This window comes from Phasianus colchicus, chromosome Z (genome assembly GCF_987193195.1).
Source record: "Phasianus colchicus chromosome Z, bPhaCol1.hap1.1, whole genome shotgun sequence".
Classification (NCBI taxonomy): Eukaryota; Metazoa; Chordata; class Aves; order Galliformes; family Phasianidae; genus Phasianus; species Phasianus colchicus.
In genome coordinates, this window is record NC_143476.1 from 68,337,334 (window position 1) to 68,359,288 (window position 21,955).

General features: G+C 44.4%; 1 protein-coding gene across 7 annotated transcripts in view; it reads left to right on the forward strand.

The window, feature by feature from the left end:
* Nucleotides 1–8,768: 8,768 nt before the first annotated feature.
* The window catches only part of IQGAP2 (IQ motif containing GTPase activating protein 2), a 115,901-nt gene continuing 102,714 nt past the window's right edge, over nucleotides 8,769–21,955 (forward strand). For all 7 annotated transcript variants that reach the window (XM_031610136.2, XM_090132363.1, XM_031610138.2 and 4 more), the window contains exon 1: nucleotides 8,769–8,918. In XM_031610136.2, the coding sequence (XP_031465996.1) occupies nucleotides 8,873–8,918 (46 nt within the window). In that variant the 5' untranslated portion in view covers nucleotides 8,769–8,872. The remainder of the gene's footprint in view (nucleotides 8,919–21,955) is intronic.

Below are 21,955 nucleotides of genomic sequence, written 5' to 3' on the forward strand. Positions count from 1 at the left end.
TTCTCAGCTACGAAATGCTATTTTTCAACATAGTCACCAGCGTTAGTTTCTTGGAGAATATTGCCCATGTAGTTCTTCTGTCATTGATTTGAACAGTTGGAACTCAGAAGGCAAAAAATTCAAACTATACAGTTAGTTTGGTAGCTCAGTCCAGCCAAGACTGCCAGTGTGCTCCTCCATCTTAAAGCTGATGTGGGCCTGGTGTTATGTGTCACAAGAGAAAGGTTGTCTTCTTCTCTGGCCTCACTCTAGAAATTTAACCCTTCAGCTTTGTCAGCATAGTGATGTAGCAGTCAGAGCTCCTGGTTTGTTCAAGTTTCAGAAAATCCAGAAAGATTACTCCTTTCCCATCCCAAAAAACAGTGCACATCTCTTTACCCGCCAAGGGCTACATCTTGAATTTTTTCTTCAGTCGGGAATTCACATGTCACTACTCCATGGACTGTTGTTCTTTCTGTCTCATTATGGTGACATTTCACCACTGGTAATGATGTGATCTAGGAAACTGTCACCGTTAGCCTTTTATTGGTTCAGTAGGTCCTGATGAACTTACATACACTTTCTTTCTGTTCCTGTGTGATCATTCAGCAATCCAGCCAATGTTTCCAGGCTCAAGAAGAAGACAAACCTGTGTCAGCCTTATCAACTCTTGAGTCATTTTTATTATCCATCAAAGGAGACAGGCTGTGTCACTTCTACTACTGAATGGGAAGTCCCTCAATCATACTGTCCTCTGCTTGAAAAAATACATGTGTATGAGTCATTAGCTACAAAAATGTTCAGGAAAATAAATAAATGAGAGGCCACTGGCTATTAGCATACATGTTGAAGCAAGACCAAAGAACAATTACTATACTCTTGAGTTGCAGGAATGTCACTATTACAGGAGTTTGGTGTGGACTTTAACCTGTCTTTGGTAGGGATATTACACTATACGCTTTGTGAACTACAATACACACAAAGTATGTAACTGCTAAGGACTGGAATTTGTGGGAATATGGAATCCATGTTCTGGGCTTTGCTCGGCAAAGGTGTAACAGAACTACAGACTGACCACACACCAGAAGAAAGGTGGATAATAGTACACATCTGTTCAAAAAGTCACCTGAAATTCAATATATTACTTTGCGTTGTTATTGCTAAATGAACACTGAAAGCAAGGAAAAATATCTCTTCAGTACAATATAGGGCTGTCCCCATGTGGAAGCATTACTGCCAGCCATGAGAGAGGAGTGTATTTTCCTGCAGAAGCCACTACCTGGTTAGTGAAAATAAACAGGCCCATGTTGATATACTGCAGTTTCCAATCTGACCTATAGGTGGTGGAGGAAAAATAACTAATGAGAAAGGTCTGGAAAGATGTTGTGAACATTGTACTTGATGTTTTAGTTACCATTGTAAGCTGAAATCAATCACATGTGAGTAAGCATGGTGCCTGGCAGACCCACACTTTGCAAGCAAACTATCCTGAACCAGGGACTAGTTCACCTTTGCTCAAAAGCAGTCAGCCCTTTCGGAGAGGGTAACGTGGTGCAGAGTCACCCGATGACTCCAGCCATGGCATTTGCAGGAGATCTGTTTCACCAGAAAGCTTGGCTCCTGGTTGCTGATAACACTGTGGAAATCTTCCAGCAGCAAGCAGTCACCAAGAAAAACATTTAACAAATTATCAAAAATGTCTCAGTGGCTTTGATTTTGCCATGAATGTATGCTTCCCTGACAGGGGCCTTGCAGCAGTCTGCAGGGTATGCTCTCCAGCAGCTCCTGATCAAGGCTTACAACTTGAATCTGACTCCAGGCCTCTCTGCAAGCAGCACTGCATCCACCAGTAAGCCAGTGTCAGCATCTCAATGCTCACTGACATATGTGGCCTTCAGGTTAATTTCTATGTGGTATTTCAGAAGCTGATTTTAATTTTACAGCTGCAACTGGTTTGAGATCTGATTATCTGAGAAATACTCCTTTTCTCTTAGTAAAACAGCAAAGCCGCTTCAGGAAAGGAATCCAAACTGAAGCCATTTTGATTTAAATAAGAGGAGGCTGCTGACACTGTGCTTTCTGTGAAGGGCTTTAGATGCTGGAATTAGCTTTCCTCACTTTGCCTCCCAGAGCTTGAGTTTGTCAGTCTTTCAGACACGTTTTTCATTTTTACACTAATGTGAATAATGAGGAGCTTTTCAAAAGACTGGAGCTATGCCAGTGGAAATGTGGTGGAAACAAGAAGACACGAATCCATCTAGAGGAAATCCATGGGAGTTCAGATTCTGTTTTATCTGTAGAGCAACTGTTGGCAGGCAGGAAAATAGTTGTAGGGTTGCCCCAGCCATCAGTCGGTTCCCTGTAAATGCAGAGCTTCTAGCTCCCTGCTTACAGAATAATAAATAAATAATACATTAATCAGTGAATAAAGCATAGACTTCTAGTGGAGTGGAAATATAGCTAAGCACATGCAATAACAAAGAAGCACACAGATGCTGCAGTACAAAAAACAACAGCAACAGAAACCACTGCCAAGCAGACCACCTCTAGCTTGTGGATAATGTGAGGAAACAATCAAGATTTTAGTTTTGTTACATCCAACCCAGTCAAGAATGCTTTTTGCTGAATATACGAACTGCAGCCGGGCACAGATGTTCCCTGCTTTCAAACAGTTCTGAATTCGTTTTTATGGCCATTCATTATGTCTAGACAAGGAGGGTCACTCCACTCCGAAGTATTCTGTTAAATGAATAAATATTTATTCCATCAGACAAATGGAAAAAGCTCTTTTCTGGCAGAGTTCTTGCAGAACAATTTCAATCTCTGTCTTGCAAAACTCATGCCACTTCTGCAGGATCCAGGGCATTTGTCCAACACATTTTGAACAAATGCTTTTTTTTAAAACCTGTTCAAGCAGAGAAACTGGTTTCTTAGGTAGCTGGGCAGGCAGGATTTAACCAAGCCCTGTCGGGATTCTAACTTCAGTGAGGAAATAAGAGGGACCTTTCATCTGACAGGAGTGGACATATACCTTAGATATGTACCTTAGGAAGCACTGTGATGCATAAGATGAAGTAATTAGCAAGGTATGGGATAGCATGGTATCACTGCCCCGTGTCTGCTTCTCACTTTCACCACAAGACACACAACTCACCCTCATTTATAATTAAGTAGCAATTTGTAACCTGGCCTACCTCCTAAAAAGTCATATTTTGGGGCAGTGTTAAGTCGAATCAGTCCCATGACTGAGATAATTGTGTGGTTTTAGAGATGAAGAAGCACAATAAGCTAGTATTTGCACCAGGCTCCTTTGCAACTCCATACTGAAGTCCTTCCAGCATGCCAGACTGAGGGGCAGTTTCTCTTCTTGGATGCCTGCTTTAACAGGCATGTTGTTTCTACACCTAAGCAGGTCATATAAGTATTCAAGACTATCTGAAAGATGATTACACATGAGCTGTTTCCAACTAGTAGTGTACAGTGAAGGACATACAAAGAGTCCCTGCTGAATCACAGCACTGTCATCACCAAGTGGTCACTATCTGAAATCAAAATCCTCAGATTTGTGGCACTAACTTGGAAATCATGAGGTTTAGCAGCAGTTTTTGCCTCAAATTGTGATGTCTAGGAAATGCTCTTTTTCCTCAGAACAATGTAAGTGCCTCAAAACAAAAGTACCACCTCACTTTGGCAACTAAAGATTTAGAGCAAACAATGTTGAGTTTTGCAAGTGGGAGCAAGATAAAAGACTTCTGATACTAAAGTAATTTCTCTTTCATTTCCTTTTTCAGGTGTTGGTGCTATGCAAAAACACTCGACTGTGCACATTTATACACACTTCTGGTTTCTTCCTCTGAAGATCTGTCTCTGCCAGAGCCATCTGCACATTTATTTTCATTCCATCCCATGAATATTTACTCTGTTTTTAAAAACTGCCCTTTCCATTTCAATTTTAAGTAAGTAAACTATTACTAGTGGGTTTTTGTTTGTTTGTTTGTTTTCCTTTTAGGATGATGCCCAACAGGGCTCAATTTGACCTACTTCTGGCTTCCCTAGAAACTATTGCAAAATCTGAGGGATCTATTCTTCTATGCATTGTGCTTATTGTGCAGCATTGTCTTCAGTTTCAACTAGGACAGCTGAGAAGTTAGAATCACTTCCTCAGCCAAAAGGAATCGTTGTTGCTGATACTGAAAAATGTTTTCAGTACTTCTGCTCTGGGTCTTCATTTTACTAAGCTATTGTTTGCCACGGTGTTTAGAATGACTTCCACAGCTGACTGCTTCACAGTTCCTAGGATGCTTCCGATGTGACGCATCTTCAGCCTAGCTTCAGCCTTGCTTGTCTTTCTAACAGGGGACTCAGCTGGGATCGCAGACACAGCACATCTGAAGGGCAGTCTCAGGGCAGGAACCATAGGAGGAGCATGCTGCCTTACTCACCAAGTTGTCAGCAGCAGAGGCAAGCACTGCTCCTTGTGTCCTTTCCTGACTGGAGCAGACACAGCCTGGCTGTGGGTTTTTTCATGGGTCACTGAGGGCAGGTACATGATGGCCTGTTTGTTTACTTACCTTAGAGAATAAATAATGCATTGTACAGATACTGTTGTGAGAGGGAGGATGCAGGCCATCCAGCTCCCCACACTGTCCTTGCAGATTCCTTCCCTGCAGTTATCTGAGGGAAGTTCAACACTGCCCAGCATCTGTATGGGGGCAGTTGCTGATGTGGTGTTTCCTCACGTTTCCTGGAGTACTTTTTAACCTTCAGACTTGCATTATAAATGCACCACATCATTTTTTAATCTTCCACTACAGTTTATGTAAAACTATAAATCTGGGTCCATGGCTCACCTGATGCTGCAGCAGGAATGTTCCTCATTGCGTGGGGCTGGAGGTAGTGCTGGGAGCCCTTCTGACTTCCAGCAGTGCTGATGTGGCCCTTGCAGCTGCACGGGGGACCCTGGCTGTGCTTTCTGTGGGGGAAGCAAGGTACTTAGGGGTACACCACTCTGCCATTTGGTCTGTGCAAGCACCAGGGAGGCAAGGACAGCTACAGCTTGCAGGGTATCGATTAGCTGTGCAAAGAAAATCATTCAAAAGGCCTTTGCTGTACTTGGGAGCCTGCCTAGAGTTTTTCCTCTCCAGTGGTGCTGCAGGGACCTAGGCTGCCCCACTGCAGGAGGTGTCTGCCCCTGATCACCAGGGTGAACCTAGCACAGTCTTTCTCTTGTGTGAATGCCAAAACGGAGTTTCAATGTGATGCACTAACAGAAAGAAGAAAAGAAAAAAAGTCTCTTAAATCATCAAATGCCACTTTTCTTTCTATAGGACAAATGCTGCCAACCAGAGCATGCAGTTTACAAATAAAATAAAGGTATTGCCACAGAAAAACTGTTGTTAAAGCTGCTGTTTCCAACAAAAAGCCCAGTGTCTCTAATTACCTGCATGCACATGCGTCACTGCTGCATAAGCCACCCAAGAATTTCAAATATCAATATCCTTCTCCAGTTAAAATCCCTCTGTACACAACAGAACTGTCAAGGAGCATGAGGCAGCATAGGCCACTACAGCATTTTGATTTGAGCTCAGTCAATGAGATGCCCAACATTTTTCTTCCTCCCTTGTCATGATTTCCCTTCAGGTTTGTTCCCTCTAAGCCTGGAGCAGTGAGCAGCTGCCCCTGAATATGCAGCAAGCCGTCACACCGGCCTGCTGCTCCACTCGCAGGCAGGTGCGTGGGTTGGCACTGGAGCCAGTAACTATGCATCGAGGAACACCTTCCCATCGTGTGATGCCCTTGATAGTGCTGGGGACATTGATCTCAAGCTCCATTAAAGGACTTGGACCGCGAACAGGAAATGTTCGCCCTCAAACATTTACTCTAGATATCTGACTGCACTGATTTCTTAAGTGCTTGCCTCTTAGAAGCTGTGAGAACTACTAAGCCCTCTTTAAGGACTTTGAAGAGAATACGGGCAGCAGCCTCTGGTCTGGCAAAAGCCTCTGGTCTGTTTCATATGAGTTACAGCCAGGCTCCCTGGCCATGCCTGGGAGGAGGAGGAGGTGGCAGGAGGGGTGGGCAGTGCATCTGGGGGTGTGTGAGCCTCCTCTGTGCTGCCAACAGCTGATGGAGTCAGAAAAGCAGGGATTAGCAAATCTGATGTGAAAGGTCATGAACAATGCCACACGGCTACTGCTTGTTACTCCAGCACTCTCCCACCTGCCGCATCTCCTGCTGGGAGCACTGGATTCATGCCCTGCTGCTGTTCTGTAAGCATCATGGAAGGCAATGCTGCCAAAAACTCCTCCATCCTCCCCACTCTGGTCTTTCATTTCTTCTCCCTGCTCTGTGCTGCAACTTACATTTCAAAGAAATTATCTTACCAAAAGGAAAAATTAAGTAGATTTTCTTTGGGATGGATTGGCTGAGCCCTCACACAGACATAAATATCAGCACAGAGAAGGGGAGCTGTACAGGGATGAGGAGGAAGGATAAATTTCAGGTGCTACAAGAGAACGGTCTACATTTTGTCAGATGCAGTATCAACACATATTGGGCATGTGATGGCTACACAGCATTGTCCTTCAGTGGCAGAGTGAGGGGCAGAGACTGAAGAATAAAAGAACAAGAAGAGAAAGTGTTCCTCTCTTCTAGGCTTAGGCTAAGCATAAAATAAAAGTCAGCAAAAATCACTTACAGGAAAGATAGTGTTTTCTATCAAATTCTCTTTTAACTGAACTTAGTTCTTCATTGGGTTTGGTCACCCATTTTTGCTTCTAAAAGCCAGAGCAAGTGTATGGGGATTGCTTAAAGGATGCTTCAGAAGCATTCATAAAGACAGGTGAGGACTATAGCTACTCCAGTGCTGCTCTGCATGCCTGAACACTAAGTCATCACTCTGTGCTCCGGGGAGTGGGGAAAACCTCAGTGAAGGTCACTGCACTTCCTGCTGGATTACAGCTATGCACAGACTCCACTCTCTCTTCTACCACTTCCCATTGAGGGCTTAGAGGCAGCCTGAAAAGCACAGCACAGCCCTAAAACAAGGAATCATAGAATTGCTCAGGTTGAAAAAGACCCTAAAGATCATTGAGTCCAACCACGACCTAACCATACTACCTAACTCTAACAACCCTCTACTAAATCACGTCCCTGAGCACCACATCCAGACGGTTTTTAAACACATCCAGGGATGGTGACTCAACCACCTCCCTGGGGAGCCTATTCCAGTGCTTAGCAACCCTTTCTGTAAAGAAGTGTTTCCTGATATCCAGCCTAACCGTACCCTGGCACAACTTGAGGTCATTTCCCCTCATCCTGTCACCTGTCACCAGTGAGAAGAGACCAACCCCACTCCTGCTGTAAGCACCTTTCAGATACTGGAAGAGAGCAATAAGGTCTCCCCTCAGCCTCCTTTTCCCCAGACTGAACAGCCCCAGTTCCTTCAGTCTCTCCTCGTAGGGCACATTCTCCAGGCCCTTCACAAGCCTTGTTGCCCTTCTTTGGACCTGCTCCAGCACCTCAATGTCCTTTCTGTACTGAGGTGCCCAAAACTGAACACAGTACTCAAGGTGAGGCCTCACCAGCACCGAGTACAGGGGCAGTCATGCTCACCACACCATTCCTGATACAAGCCAGGATGCCATTGGCCTTCTTGGCCACCTGGGCACACTGCTGGTTCATATTCAGCTGACTGTTCATCAGTACACCAAGTCCCTTTCTGTCAGACAGCTTTCTAGCCACTCCTCCCCAAGTCCGTAGGGTTGCCTGGGGTTGTTGTGACCAGAGTGCAAGATCCAACACTTGGCCCTACTGAAACTCATACAGTTAAACATGCCTGTGCCTCCAGCCCTGCTCACCTCCGCTCTTCTCTGGTGCATCCCAGGTGTTGTCCAGGAGCTAGTAGCCACCACACTGTCACAAACCCCAGACTTGCAGCAGGGTAATGCCTTGCTTGCAGCAAAGCCTGGGCTGAGGGCACCCTGCAGTAAGTGTACCCACCCCATTCCTACACTTTGGAGAGGAACAGGCCTGCAGCTGCACCCTCTCCTGAGGTACCCTGACTGCATAGCAAACTGCAGTGGTGTCTTCTAGGCACAGTATGAATGCTGCTTGTGGAGTACAAGACTTATTCGATAGAGCAAAATTGCAGGACGGAGTCCCATGCTTGGTATCTCAGCCCTCCTCACTGCTTCTTTTCGGCAAAAAGGCCAGAGAGGTGCCATGGCCTTTCCAACCTTGGTTCAACCTGTTTTCTATTTCACTGTAGTTGTCATTGGCCTTATTTCTTACTTGCTCTTCCTTTTTTTCTTTCATCTTTCTTTTTTTGTTTTGCTTTCTTGCTTCATCCCATTCTCTTTTATTTTACTTTTGGTGTCTTTTATTGTTTTAATGTCTTTCATTTTGCTTTTTCTTTCCTCCTTTATTTTTCTCTATTTCTTTTCTCTTTTTTGATTTCTTTCTTTTTCCCCCCTTTTTTTTTCTTCAGTCCCCCTCCCCCCCCCCCCCCATCCGCTCCCTCCCCAGCTATCTCTCTCTTCCCTCCTCCCCCCCAAGTTTTTGGGTTTTTTTTCCCCCTTTTTCTTTTTGTCTTCTTTGCTTTCGGCCTTCTTTGGGGCTTTTCGTATTATTATTATTTTTCTTATTTCTTTCCTCTGCTCTTTCTCTTCCCTTTGTTCTTTCCTCCTCCGTGCCGTGCCGTGCCGGCCCCGCGCCCCCCTCCGTTCCCGTGCGGCGGCGCCCCGCAGCTCTCACGCCGCCGCCGCAGCCGTACCCCACATCCCCGCGTCCCAGCGCGGGGCGGGCGCGGCCGAGCGGCAGCAAATCAGCGAGGGGCGGCCGGCGCATAAGAAGGGCGGGCGGCAGCAGGCGCCGTCCCTCCGGCGGCGGCAGGATGCACCATGAGGAGCTGGCGCCCTTGCAGCGGCCCCGCTATGGCTGTGAGTCGGTGTGGGTCGGGGGCGGCGGGAGCAGGGCGCTGGGGCGGCTGTTGTTCGCCCCTCTCCCTCGCCGGCTTCGGTTCGATGCGCCAAGAGGGGCTGTGGGGAGGATAAAGGCAGCCCCGCCGGCGCCGCTGCAGAGCGGCGGTGCGCTCCGGCTTGCCGTAGCTTTCCTCGCAGCGACCCCCGGCAGGTTTTCTGGCCGCTGTGTTGCTGTCTTTGTAGAAAAGTTTCTTTTCGCTTAGAACGTTCTGTACGCGTTGTAGCTGCAGCTCCGCGTTGTAACTTCAGCGCTTTACATTCTAGTCAGAGCTCTGGGTTTTAATTCTGTAGCATGGTGTTATAGGTGTCACGCTGTTTTGTGACCAGATTGTGACTGCGTCTTTGAAGTTACAACTTTACAACTTCTGGGTTGCAGTTTCAGAATTCTGCAGTCTCAAGTGTTGCCTTATAACTTAGTAGTTTTGGAGTAGACCTTTGTAACTTTAAATTCCAACGTGAGTGAGGTGAGAAGCAGTGCAGTTACCAGGTGTTTCCTTCCCAGTGAACTGTATTTGTTTCCCAAACCTCTATTTTTAAAAAGTCCTGAGCACCTTCCTCCTGCTGCTGCTGTTCTGGGATCCTGCACAGCCTGTGCTTTCTATTGGCTCCTTTGGGCAGGAAGGTTTAAGCCCATGGTTTTGCCATCCCAGTAAGGAATGTTTCTGATACTTTAGGCAATGTTAGAAATGAATGTGTAAACTATTTGCAAAACTCAGTGCCCTGTGGTCTGATGAGCAGCTTTCCAGTTTTCAGTGTGATAGTTTTATTTAAAGCTAGTTCGAAAATGTTTTTTTAATAGAAACACAAAATCTTTGACTGCTGGAGGCAATGTCTGCCTCGGAGCCTGACAGCGGGGCCTTCAGCTCAGAAGCCCTTCATCCTCCTGAGTGTTCTCCTCTGTGGACACCTGCCAGGTAGTGCAGGTTGAGGGCCATGTCTTCATGTAGATTTCATTTTCCATTCCTGCTACCTACTGGGTATCCCAGAGACTCTTGGAGGTGTTCTAGTGCCTTCTGGAGGTGGTCACTGAAAGTCAATATTGATGATGTTTTCTGGAGTGGTTGCTGGGTATGCACGCTGTGTGTCTGTTCCAGTGATGAAGTTCTCTTTTGGAGTTGATCTTGGAGTCAGCCTAGCTTGCTTTGCTGTCACTTGTGAGGCAGGGCAGGGGACTGGGCCTAGGGTGACACAGAGCTGAGGATGACCTCTGCTGCTTAGTGATCCAGCCCTGAATGGAAGCTTTGTCCACTTATCCAACACACAAGAACTCATCAGGTTCAGGTGATGTGGCCTCAGCAGCAAGTACTTTAATTGACAGACCTGCTCTGGCTTCTTCTTGGGACCTATGCATCTGGACAGATGACATGTTATCTGCCATAAAGTCCAGAGCAGTCAAAGGTGCTTTGACAAGGAGTAAAGGGCCCATCCTTCATGCCTTGGTTTTCACCTGCATATTAGGGGTTGTTGATCGCCTTCCTGCTCAAGCTGTTCAGGGTGTTGCCTTAAGAATCCTGCACTGCTGTTTGCTGTGGGAAAGAATGACCACATTTAACATGCTAAGTATTTTCAAGATATGGTCTCATCACAGCATTCTGAGTTCAGAGTTTTTTTGCTGGCCTTAGCGGTCAGTGTGTGAGACCGTAGCCTCTCCTGGCCTTGGTCGTCAGTCCCATGAAGCAAAAGGAGTGAACAAAAGTATCATTCTCTTTTCTGTATGTCATTTCTCCTCTGACCAGTGCCCTCCGTATGCATAGGCTCTGGTGGATGTTCAGTCACTCAGATATTCAGCCTATTGTAAGTTGTAGATTCTCTGTGTAACTGAAATTGCAATTTGAGTCCCTGAGAAGTACAATTCCCTACACTGAACAATGTATCTACACTGACTTCCCTAGAAGAGTTAATAAGTTGTCCAAGTTAGGCTATCAAACTCTCAAGTCTTCTTGCTCTAGCAACCTCATACTGCTTTTAACATTTAACCTAACCTGGACTTTTGACTTTGGCTTCAAGTTCCTGGCAGAGCCTGCAAGTTGCTCTGAGGAAGGTTGGTACTTTACTGTGACAACCTCTGCTGGGAAATACATGTGTGCAAGAAGCATTTCATTTTGATGTCCAAAGATGCATGCAGATTTCAGGTACATTTTGTAGCCTGACGGAAGCTGGTGTGGGGGGAAAAAAAATGTAACCCTGGGTGTAAGACCTAATAACACAAAGGTAGACTAGTTGGGAAGACATCCCTAATTTAAATACTAGTTTTGTGTTTCAAGTTTTGCTGATGTAGTTAGTCAAAGACACGCATCTGGAAAAAATCCTCATAGCTGATCATTTTCATCTTTAGAGCCAGGAAATAGCTGAACAAAACCAAGCAAGAGGATCCCCTTCTGGTGCTAGTTCAGAGTGAACACTATACACTGAAGAAATTGTTTCAGAACAAAGCCTTTGGGCCTTTTGCTGCCAAAACTTTGTGGCTTCCTGGACCACTTATTAAAAGGTGCCTCCAACTCTGCATGCTGTCAATTACTTAAGGAAAAGGAAAGGTAAAAAGCTGTAAAAGTTTTGCTATGCTGAGTCTGTCAGATGTCTGCATCCAGCACAAACTCAAGTGAGATCATATAAGTAAGAAGGAAGTAGCTCATACAGCAGAAACTGTGTTAACAGGCTCACTGCAACTGAATTTATGTAGCTGGTTTCCAGCCTGGCTACAGCTGTTGCCTGGCTTATTTCTCAATCCCAGCACAATCAATCGCAGAGTTTGACCAAATTGCAGCAAATGGGGGCTTAAAAGAGCTCAAGGTACAAGCTATTTCTGTGATGAAAATGTTTGGTGTCATGGAAGACTGTAAAGACAAAAAGTGTAATTCTTGGGAGTACCACCCAGATTAAGTAAATGTGAAGCTTGGGATATAAGGCAGCAAATCATGCAGCACTTTGCCTTTGAGGAAAAAATGCTTTCCCCAAAACTTTGTTCTCTTTTTATCTTGGTCTCTTGGAAACCTGTGTGAATTAACAAACATATATGTGCATTCTGTAAGAAACGCCTGAATGGCTTCATGACACTGCTAGAAATGCAGTATAGCTGTAGTGAGTGTAGCTATGGATGTCTAGATTTGCAAAGGATTTCAGGCATTTCCATGCTCTGCATGTCTGAATTAACATCTGTGTTAGTGGCCCCAGGTCCCTTCTCTAAGCAGAAGGGAAACTAAATGCTTCAGCATCACCCAAATTACTGAAAGGGAGGTGTGAAGATATCTGTTTAAAAGTAGTATCACACAGTCTCATCCTCTAGTTTTGTTCTTCCTGTGAATTGAAGCATGGGTTAGCTGTCAATAGCTTCCAGCTTGTTTCATGTTGATAAGCAGATGGAGAAGCCTTCATCTTCTGTGCTGAAGCTGGACAGCTGGCAAATGGGGCTGTGCTGGGAGTGCTGGGATGATCTGTCTGTGGCATCCAGTGGTGAGGGTCGTGTTGGTGCTTCTGCTCATGGTTCCCAGGAGTGCTTCTGCCTGGTGCTGGTGATTATTGGGTGAGACAAATGAGCAGCATGGAGCTTTGAGGGCTGCCCTGCCTGTGGAGATAGGCAGGGCAAACCCAAAGTGTAACACTGCCTACGCCTCGATGAAACTGCACCCTAATTCAGCAGGATGTGAGTGCTTGCAAAGCAGTAGTTTACAGAAAAGTGTTTAAATGGAGAATCTATGAATTCGTCTGTACTGAATGCAAGGGAACAAAAGACAATTTTTTTCAACTGGATAGGAAAAATTCTTCTGGTAAATGTTCCATAGGACTTTCTTAAATGAAAACAGATGGGTAAAAAAAGCTTAAAAAAAAAAAGCTTAACTGTATCCTATGCATATATATTTGTCTGGGTGTATGCTTTCTTTAGCACTTGCGGCTCATGAGAACACTTTCCTTTGTTATTGATGGGTGTAATTTGGCAACCAAATACTGTTTATCTCTTCTACTCTTTTGTACATTGCTAATAATTAAACTGCTGAATGAGAACTTGAAAAGTTTAACTGCTTTGTTTAACCAAGTGCTCATAATTCATGTGGTAGGAGTGGCTCCATGCGCTTCTTGTGCAAGGCTCATCTCCCCTGAAGTCTCCTGGTGAAGAAGGGAGTGAGCTCTGTTACAGCACGCTTACAGCTACTTGAACGTTGTTGAAACAGGAAATATTAATATTACACTGGAAGCAGGTTTTATAGCACACGCGAGTGCGCTAGATCAAGTCCAACACTGGAGGCGGTGAATTGGAAGCATGCAGATGCACAGCTTGCCTTCTCTGTTAAGTGGGGTTTCAGCTACAAAGTTGCTCTACCTCACGATTTAGTGGTCACTATTGCTGATTCCAGTCTGCTATGAGCTTTTAGGAATATGTTGGGTGTAAGGTGGGGAAAAATAATGCATGGAAGTGATAGGCAGGATTGGTGGGTCATACTTCAGTGGGATGATAAGCACACTGTGCTCTGTTTCTCACAGCAAATGATTAACCTGATGTGTTTGCTTTACTATTGAAGCTGTTTGGGTGATTTTTTTCTAATTTTTTTTTTTTTTTTTGGAACATGCATCTTCAAACCACTATGTGTTGTGGAATCAAGCTGCTGGCAAGGTGGAGAGGGAGCAGTGCCCACGCCGTGAAATGGTGGAGATGCAGTGGGGAGCAGTGTGCAGGGCGGGCACCTTGCTTGTGAGTGCAGTGAGAAGGGCAGAGGCATGGGCTGGGCCCTGCACAGTTCTCTGGTGGATCAGCACTTCCTGTGCTTCCGTGCTTGTGCTAGTCTTCAAAAAACCACAGATATCTGCAGCATGGTGCCAGTGCTTGGAGTGGGGGTGTCAGCAGAACATGCATTGCCTCAGTGTCAGAGCTGGGTAGAGGGAGATACAGATGGGTTCCCCTGTCCAGGGATTCTGGCCATGGCTGGTGAAGGCAGGCATTGCTTCAGTCTGCTACATGGGACAGAGAAGGGGACCAGGGCCCTTGGAGATCTGTGGAGCAGAGGAAAGGAATGCTTTGCTTTGGAGATCAGCTTCCCTGCTGCCCCTCAGTCAGGTGGTGCCTGCAGAAACTCTGCAGGGTACCCTTCTTTTGCTCCTAAATATGTTTTAAAATGCTAAAGTAAATAAACGGCTGATAAGAATGTCTGTTGTTGTCAGTGTCAAATTAAATTGTTGTTTTGTTCAAGTGAGGGTGTCTTTGCAAGAAACTTACCTGGGGGATCATGTCAGTGCTATTCTTAACATGTTGCTCAATGCAAATCTGTAGGGAGTCAAATTTGAAAAGTACCTCACGGCTCTGACTCACATCCATGGGTAAACAGCTGCCAGCCCATGGAGCTGCTCAACACTCAGCCTCCAGAGCTGGCACAGATTGCAGTTCTCTCCTCAGGAGCTTCTCCAGGTTGGGTACAGTAGGCTGAGCACCAGCAAAAGCAGACAGTAAGGGACATAATCTCTGCACGTCCTCCCCTGTGGATCTTCACCTACTCTATTCAGAGTGTAGCAAATGCCATGTTGCTTCCAGCAAGGTGTTTATACTGATTCTTATTTGGCTTCAAAATCTATCTGGACATCCAGACTGGGAAACGAATAGTTGTACATACTAGCCCTATTTTACTGGCCATTCCACCTGAAAAGTGAGGGTATCCTCCCAAACTTGTGCTTGATTGTACAGCTACTCAGAATTCTGGGTGTATGTGCAGGATGGGAGCCTCCCAGCAGCCAGAAGCCCAGCACAGAGCAGTAACTGGGGACCTGAGTTGAGAAAAGCCTGAACTGTGTGCAGAAATATTTTCCATTAAGACAACCAGTATTCTCTAGGGTTGAAGGCCAGTGAGTCTTTTACTTGTGTTTTTACAGGAGTACATGGAAGGTGTTTTGTAGCTCAGTACGTAGAGTACCCGTACATGGAAATCCAGTTAAAGTGACTAAAAACAAGATAAAATGCTTAAAAACTGATGGACACAGTGCCTTTGCTGAAAACATGATCCTGTACCTAGGTCCAACTTCTTTCATAAGTGAAACTGCTGATTTCAACCAGCCTTAATTACAGTGGGATCCCAGCTCCCACCTTGATGCTGACCTTTGCAGATTCTGCATAGCCTGAACTTGCTGAGATGCCTTCAGCTGATCTTATGGACTGCTGTGAGCTTTGACTCTGTGTGGTGGCACAGAGACCCAGCCTGTCTGGAGTCTGATCACTCCTTCAAAAGCTGATCTGCATGGCTGGGTTTCAGCCACTTCAGTGGCTGCGGTGACACAGCTGCTCATGCTGACCCTGTGACAGGCAGTATTTATGGCCAGGTGGGACTGCAGCAGCCAAGACTTAAATGAGTTTAAATTGCTCTGGAACCGCACCCTGAAGCTGTGGTTTTGTGTGCACTTTCAGTTGGTTCTGCTGGTGTGAGAAGCAGCCTTGACTCCTTCCCCTTTTTTTTTTTTTTTTTTTTTTGGCAGGGTCAGGCCTAATCCCACAGTCAGATCTGCCAACCTGACTGTATAGCTGGCATGGGTATGAGCACCAGGATCAGGCCAAACTAATCTGAGCTGTGTTACTGCTGCGTGTGTTGGTGAAACGTGTCTGAAGAGGGGCAGTGAAGCATGGGGGTGTCAGTGTACAGGGGGGTCCTGGGCACACATGGGTGGCCCTTGTGGGTGGCCCTCCTTCATACACTGCAAGCTCAGTGCCCCACCTGCCTGCCAGGATGGGCTGTCTCTCAGCTTTCTTCTGGCCAAAGCAGTTCTGAATTATGAAAATGGTTTTGGTTTTTTTTTTTTTTTGGAAAGAATTTGGTCTCACATGCCGTAGTTTCATAAAGCCACAATTGTTGGTAAAGGTGCTGCAGCACTCACCAGGCACTGCTGAAGGGCTAAGAAAACCGTCAGAAACTGTCTAAACATTGGACTACTTGGGGAAAAATATGCTTCTTGTACAAAAAGTGTCAATGTGTTTTTCCATCCCTTCTTGTAACGTTATTCTGAGTTGCAGGGCCTCAGAACTGTGGGAACAAGAAGCGGTTTGTGATATGCACTGCTTGTTTCTGGAATTTTTACTTGTGGCAGGGAAAACAATTGGCTCAGTCGATACCTGTCTGGCCTCTGTTCAACAGTAAACAAAGTTTGATTTCCATACACTCTCAAAACAATGTAGCAGAAGAAATAATGCACTGAAATAGCAGCACAGGGCTTGTGGTAGTGTAATTTGTGCTGAAAAGAACATCAATTATGCTTAAATTAATCCGGGATAGAGTGTTTACCCAGGAAATATGTTTGGCTGTTTTTACAAAACCGGGCACAGAGAAAACATTATTTCATTGTATCTGAGCTCAAGCTGTTTTGAATACCACTTTTCAGAGCGTAGCAGGGCAGTTGTTGCTGTGCTATGGTCCGTGGTGGCAGGGAGATGGACAAGCCCTGGTCTGTGTGTGTTAGCCAGATTACCTGCAGCGGTAGGATGTGACTGCTTGTCCCTCTGGGCTTGCATCACATCTGGCCATGGTCATAACGAATCTTTAGGAAATGCATTGCAACACTGTAGAAGCTATACGTGTTTTATCATATGCAAAGGGGATAGATACATATCAGGGGGTGGGGAGGGAGACTGAATGCATGATTTTGCTGAAGATTTAACTGATGTGGATTGTTTTGAAACAAACTGAATGTAATTATTTTTTTTAGTATTTTGGACAGTAAAAAAGCAAAATAATGGGTGCTGTTTTCCACAACACTGGACCATGGCAACAACACTTGGTAATTTCTCCTTTTTTTTGTCACATTTGAACAAAAGTAAGTACCTCCACAGATATTTAGAGACACTTCTGATAAAACTGAATTTCTGTAACATTTGCCTATTTCTTTATTCGAAACTATGGCAGTAGGCCGAGGACCAGCAATGAAGTGCTGCTGTGCAGGCTGAAAATGCAGTTTGATGAGGGGTGTGTCTAAGACCTCTGGATGGATGAAGAAAAAAGCAATCAAAGTGTTTGGGTTCCTAGAGCAATAGCAGAATTTGTATGTAAAGTCTACAATTGTGATAAAGTCATAAAACAGGCTTTCTTGGAACCTGATCATCTGCATGGAAACTGTTGCCTCTTTGGAAGAAGTGTTTTCCTTCGGCTCACTCATGACAGCAGTTAATTTGCAGTCTAGCAAAAGCTGAAAAACTGATAGTGAGATAAAAAGCTGTGTTGTGATAGTGGGTCTCTGCAGAAGGAGCTTCCATTTAGTATTAGCAGTTGTGATGGAGCAGTTATTTTTCAGACTACTTTGATCCCTAAAGCGGTTAAGTGCCTTGTAGTAAGGGGGATGACAATAGGTGGTATGAGTGAGAAACCAGCACAAAGCTCGGAGGAGCAAACTGCTAAAGCTGTAGTGAAAGTGCAACATTTTGAAGCAGTGCTTCTGCAAAGGGAGTGGACTGCAGCTATGCAAGAGATGACAAAAGTCAGCACTGAGCCCATGCAGATGTGATTTCCCATGCTGGGTGGAGAATTCAAAACCTGAGAGCTAACAGTTCAAAATGTTTTATTTATGTGCATTGCTTGTGCTATGTTGCCACAACAGTGATGAATGCTAAATGTGCTTCCTGTGTTTTAGCAGTCTCTGTTCTGCTATTTCAAGCAGAATGTTTTTGTTTTGAGGTGTATCTCCTGATACTCTCTCGCAATTTTATTCACAACTGACATTTTACATTGTCACTGCAATGTTTTCATGAGTGGAAACACACTCAGGGCAGTTAATAGACTGTCCTGAGGTCAGCTCTTGCTGCATTAATCCAAATCTTTTTGAGTGGATTATGGAGTGAAGACAAGCAACCTGAAAAGTTAAAGACAAGGGGTGGACAAAATTTTTGTATCAGTTTAGAGGAAATCTAACAGTCATGCACCCACCAGTTTCTACACATGATTTAGTGAAAGCATATCTTGTATGTGCAGCTGTCAGTGACTTGCAGTGGAAATGGAAGAGCTCTGTTCATTGATAAGGGGGAGCATCTGGCCCACTTCAGATCTGATGACCATGCAGTGAGCAATGGTAGTTGTGTCTTTGTCACTCAAAGTAGTTCTGACTCCCAGTATTTAGGCCATAGACCTGTTGAGCGAAAGGGTGGGGTTTTGTTTGCTCTTTTCTAACCTTATTGTGAGAGCTGAGGTAAGGCTTTTAGACTGTTAGTGCTTCAGTTCACTCCCTCAGTTTTAAACCCTGGGAAAACTCAATTCTTATTTCAGGGCATGCATTTCAGCGAGAAATAAGGGTCAGATCACTTGGAGAAGTCCCTAGGTGCAGCATGGGCAATTGGTGTACAAGCAGTGCTTGCCTGTGACTGGTACCCAGCAGCAAGGAAGCCCTGGGAGAGGATTAACTGGAGCCAGCACTGCTGGTCCTGATAACTATGCAGGCTCTGGTTGCTCACTGTGTAGCAGAGGCAGACAGGCAGTCTGCGGGTGATAGATGAGGCCATTACTGATATGGCACTGCCTTTGAAGTGCTTACCTGCGTGGGTACAGCATGTTTGTCCTCTACCTTCAAGAACCTATCATCTCACCTATGAGGCAGGAACAAAGAATGTCTCTCCTGCCTTACTGTACCTGGATGGACTGGCACAGTCAGTGACAAGTTTCTAGGGTGGGGTCTGGGTTTGTGAGCCCTTATGCTGTACCTCTGTCCTCCTTTTTTTCTGCTGGTTCCTGCTCATGCTGGGTCACCTCGGCTGGAGAAACAGCCAAGTGCATTGTGGTCTGTGAATTGTTTTGCGGACAGCTGAGCTGCCCTTCCTGGAGAGCTGGGAGCATGGCAAGAGCTAACTTGTCTCTGTTACTAGGTGCAGAGGGATCCCTAATTGCCAGAACTTGTTACCGTGTCTATCTATTGATGTTCTGTACCATGTCATTACTTTCCTGTGATTTGTAGGCCATTTTTATATTAAAACTTTTCAATTTAATTCTATGGGTCAATTAATTCTGTAGATGCAAATTAAATTGGCTCAGCTATGTTATCTCTACTTCTTAAGGTTTTCTCCTCTTACCTACTGACATCTAAAAAGCTGCTGTGTGCTTATAGATTTAAAAAAAAAAAAATTGAAACTACAAACTTCAAAGATATTGAGACTCTAGCAAGTATTTAGGAAGGGAAAGCAAAACAGATGTGTTCTCCAAGTTTAAGGCTGCCAATCTCATGACATGCATGTTTTTCTATTTTTATTAATGTAAGTGTTTCTATCTTAAAGTTTAAAAAAAAAAAAACAAACACTTTGAATATTCAGGTGTTTTCTGGATGCCCTTTGAGTGCAGAGAGAATGAAACAGTATTTTAGACCTTGATAGAGGATGGACTCTGCAGCAGCCTGACAGCATGGAAAAGAGCAGGGGACAGTGAATTGTCAAAAGAGCCCTGAAGTCCAGATGTCAGGACTGAGTGTCTCTATAGTACAGTCTTTCTCAAGAATTACCCCGTGCTTAAGTGATGTTTTTGCTTCTGGCTTTATTTAGGAAAGTGTTTCTGACCTCCCGGGTCTTACAGTTCAGATGCTGAGGCTCATGCAACTCTTGTCTGTGTTACTCAGTTACTCAGACTTAGTTTTCTCTGCAGAGCATCTCTTTCTTGCTCTTTCCTGCTTGTCATCTTTTCTGTTCTTTGACCTATGTCTAATCACATTTTCTTCTGCCTGCAGTGTGAGTTTTCTGGTGGGACGCTTTCTGATGTTAAACTCCCAATGATCTGAACACTGAATCAGTTTTCTAGCTTTTCCCTCTCAAACAGGCTATTGTTCTGGGTCTTTTTTAGGAGGTAAAAAGAGCTTTTTCCTTCTTCTCTCTCCCCTCCCCTGCTCCTATTTTTGTCTCTCCCCATGCTCATAGCCAAGAGCAGCTGCTGGGCAGAAGGCCTTTATTACAAGTGCACCTGAAATTGCAGTTGTGGTCTCAGACTGTCATGTGAATCAGATTTTTGACACTTGAAAGACCAAAACCAATGATATGGATAACAGGGAGTTATCTCAATTAGTGATCATTTAAATGGCAAGCAGTGTTTTGAAATTCTCCTGTGTAATAATGATAGTGACCAAAACTAGGTTTCAACTAGCTTGCAATTTGGTGAAGCATCAATGACTCCTGTCAGTAATCTCTGGCTTCTTCAGGCTCTAGGATACCCTGTTGCCACAGTAAGCGTAGTACTTTTTTTCTGTTCCCTTCAGAGAACTAAGACATCTCAAACAACTTTGTTAGAGTGACCTTAGCTATTTCTAGAGTAGAGCATCTAAACTGACAGCCACAGGAGTGGTAGAGCCATAGGGAAACTCAACATGTGCACACGGAGGGGTGGACAATCCTGAATCCAGGCTCCCTGTTGTCACTGCAGTGAGTTAGTTCAGTCTGTGCTCTGTCTTTTCCCTCCGACAGCCTCTAGTCTTTCCTGTTCTTCTGCTCTGCAATGCCTTATGTTCATCCGCAAACATTTATGGGTGGAGTTGTGGCTGCAGGTGATACAGCGTCTAAATATAGTGAAACATGCCTCTGGGGCTCAGCAGATGTATGTCTCTTTTTGCTGTAGACACTAACATTTTGCTGTGCCGTTCACAGCTGAGCTGCTCATTTTGCTAGCCTGGCAATATTAAACGATTTTTCATTATTGCTTTTATATTTTGTGTTAAATTGAATAGGTAGGTAAGGAAAATTAATCCATATTGCAAAATTTTAGCTACTTTAATGAAGACTGTTAATGTATATTGCTAATAAAAAAGCAAACATTTAAAGTAATTCTAGTGAAATGAACAGAGCAAATGTGTCAAAATACATGGAATTCAACTCCCAAGTTTAAGAAAGCAGTGAATACATGAAACTGACAGAGGAACCTTTCACACTTTAATGACTGATTCCTCATGAATTTACCTCTGGAGAAGGAAAGCCTGTCAGAAATTCCTGCTGGAATATGTTATATTTCAAATGCCTTGAGCCCCCAGTGAGAATCTTAACTGTTTTTTTTAACATGCCTTATTTAAAAGCCCACATGAAAAACACCATGCTTGCTCTGTGTAGAAATTTAACACGCCTTTCAACCTGACTAACTCCTTAACAGTTTAGATTTTCCCAAGCTTTTTTCAAGCTTGACTTTGTTAATGACCATCTAGGTGAAGATGGGATGACCTGCCGGGGGAAGAAATAACTTGTAATTGGTGTTCAGTGCCTTTTCGTTTCCATCAGCCTGAGGTCTTAAGGCTTGCAACTTTATTACAGTAATGTAGACCAAGTAGGTATCAGCAAACAGTTTCAAGGTTGACTAGATAGTTCACAGAAAGAAGCTAACAGTTTTAAAGGTACCCTGAGTATCTGAATCTTGGGGATAAGAGTTGCATTGAGATGACCAGCTAGTGAAATGTACAGAGATAAACAGCTTTAATAAGGAGTCACCTGAGATATTTCTACAAATGATGAGGCTGGCAGTTAAATGTTGGTAGAAGCAGCTGGCAACAGGCAGGCTTAAAAGCTGCATTTCATGTTTATAATTTTAGATGACAACATTTGCTTTGAAGCTAACTGAAATTGGTTAGGGTTAGATTTTCCTTCAGACTCACGTTCTGTCTCCCTCCTTGTTCCTCCAAGCAGATAGAACAAATACACTGAAGTTAAAATACAGTGAGTTTTATTTTAGTGCATGAGTTAAAGTACCTTAGCAGGCAGGAGATGTCTACACTCTGGTATCATTGTATAGTAAGATAAAGATAGAACTACCTGTCTATTGCCTTTACTATAGTGACCCTTTATTGTACTGCAGAAAGCTTGATGTTGAAAGTAGACTAAAGGTTAAATATAACTACATGCAAAATGAACATAAAGTGTCTTAGCTGTGCATACGATTACTTGCTGAGTGCCAAATTCATCTTGCATCTGTATCGTTAAAGACGTGTCCCAGGAGTCGGTCAGCCCTCTGCCAGGGTCAACATTTGACAGACTCCATGAAATCTAACAGTTTTGATACTTGGCTCCAGAAGCATGGGTTGTGGTTGCTGTT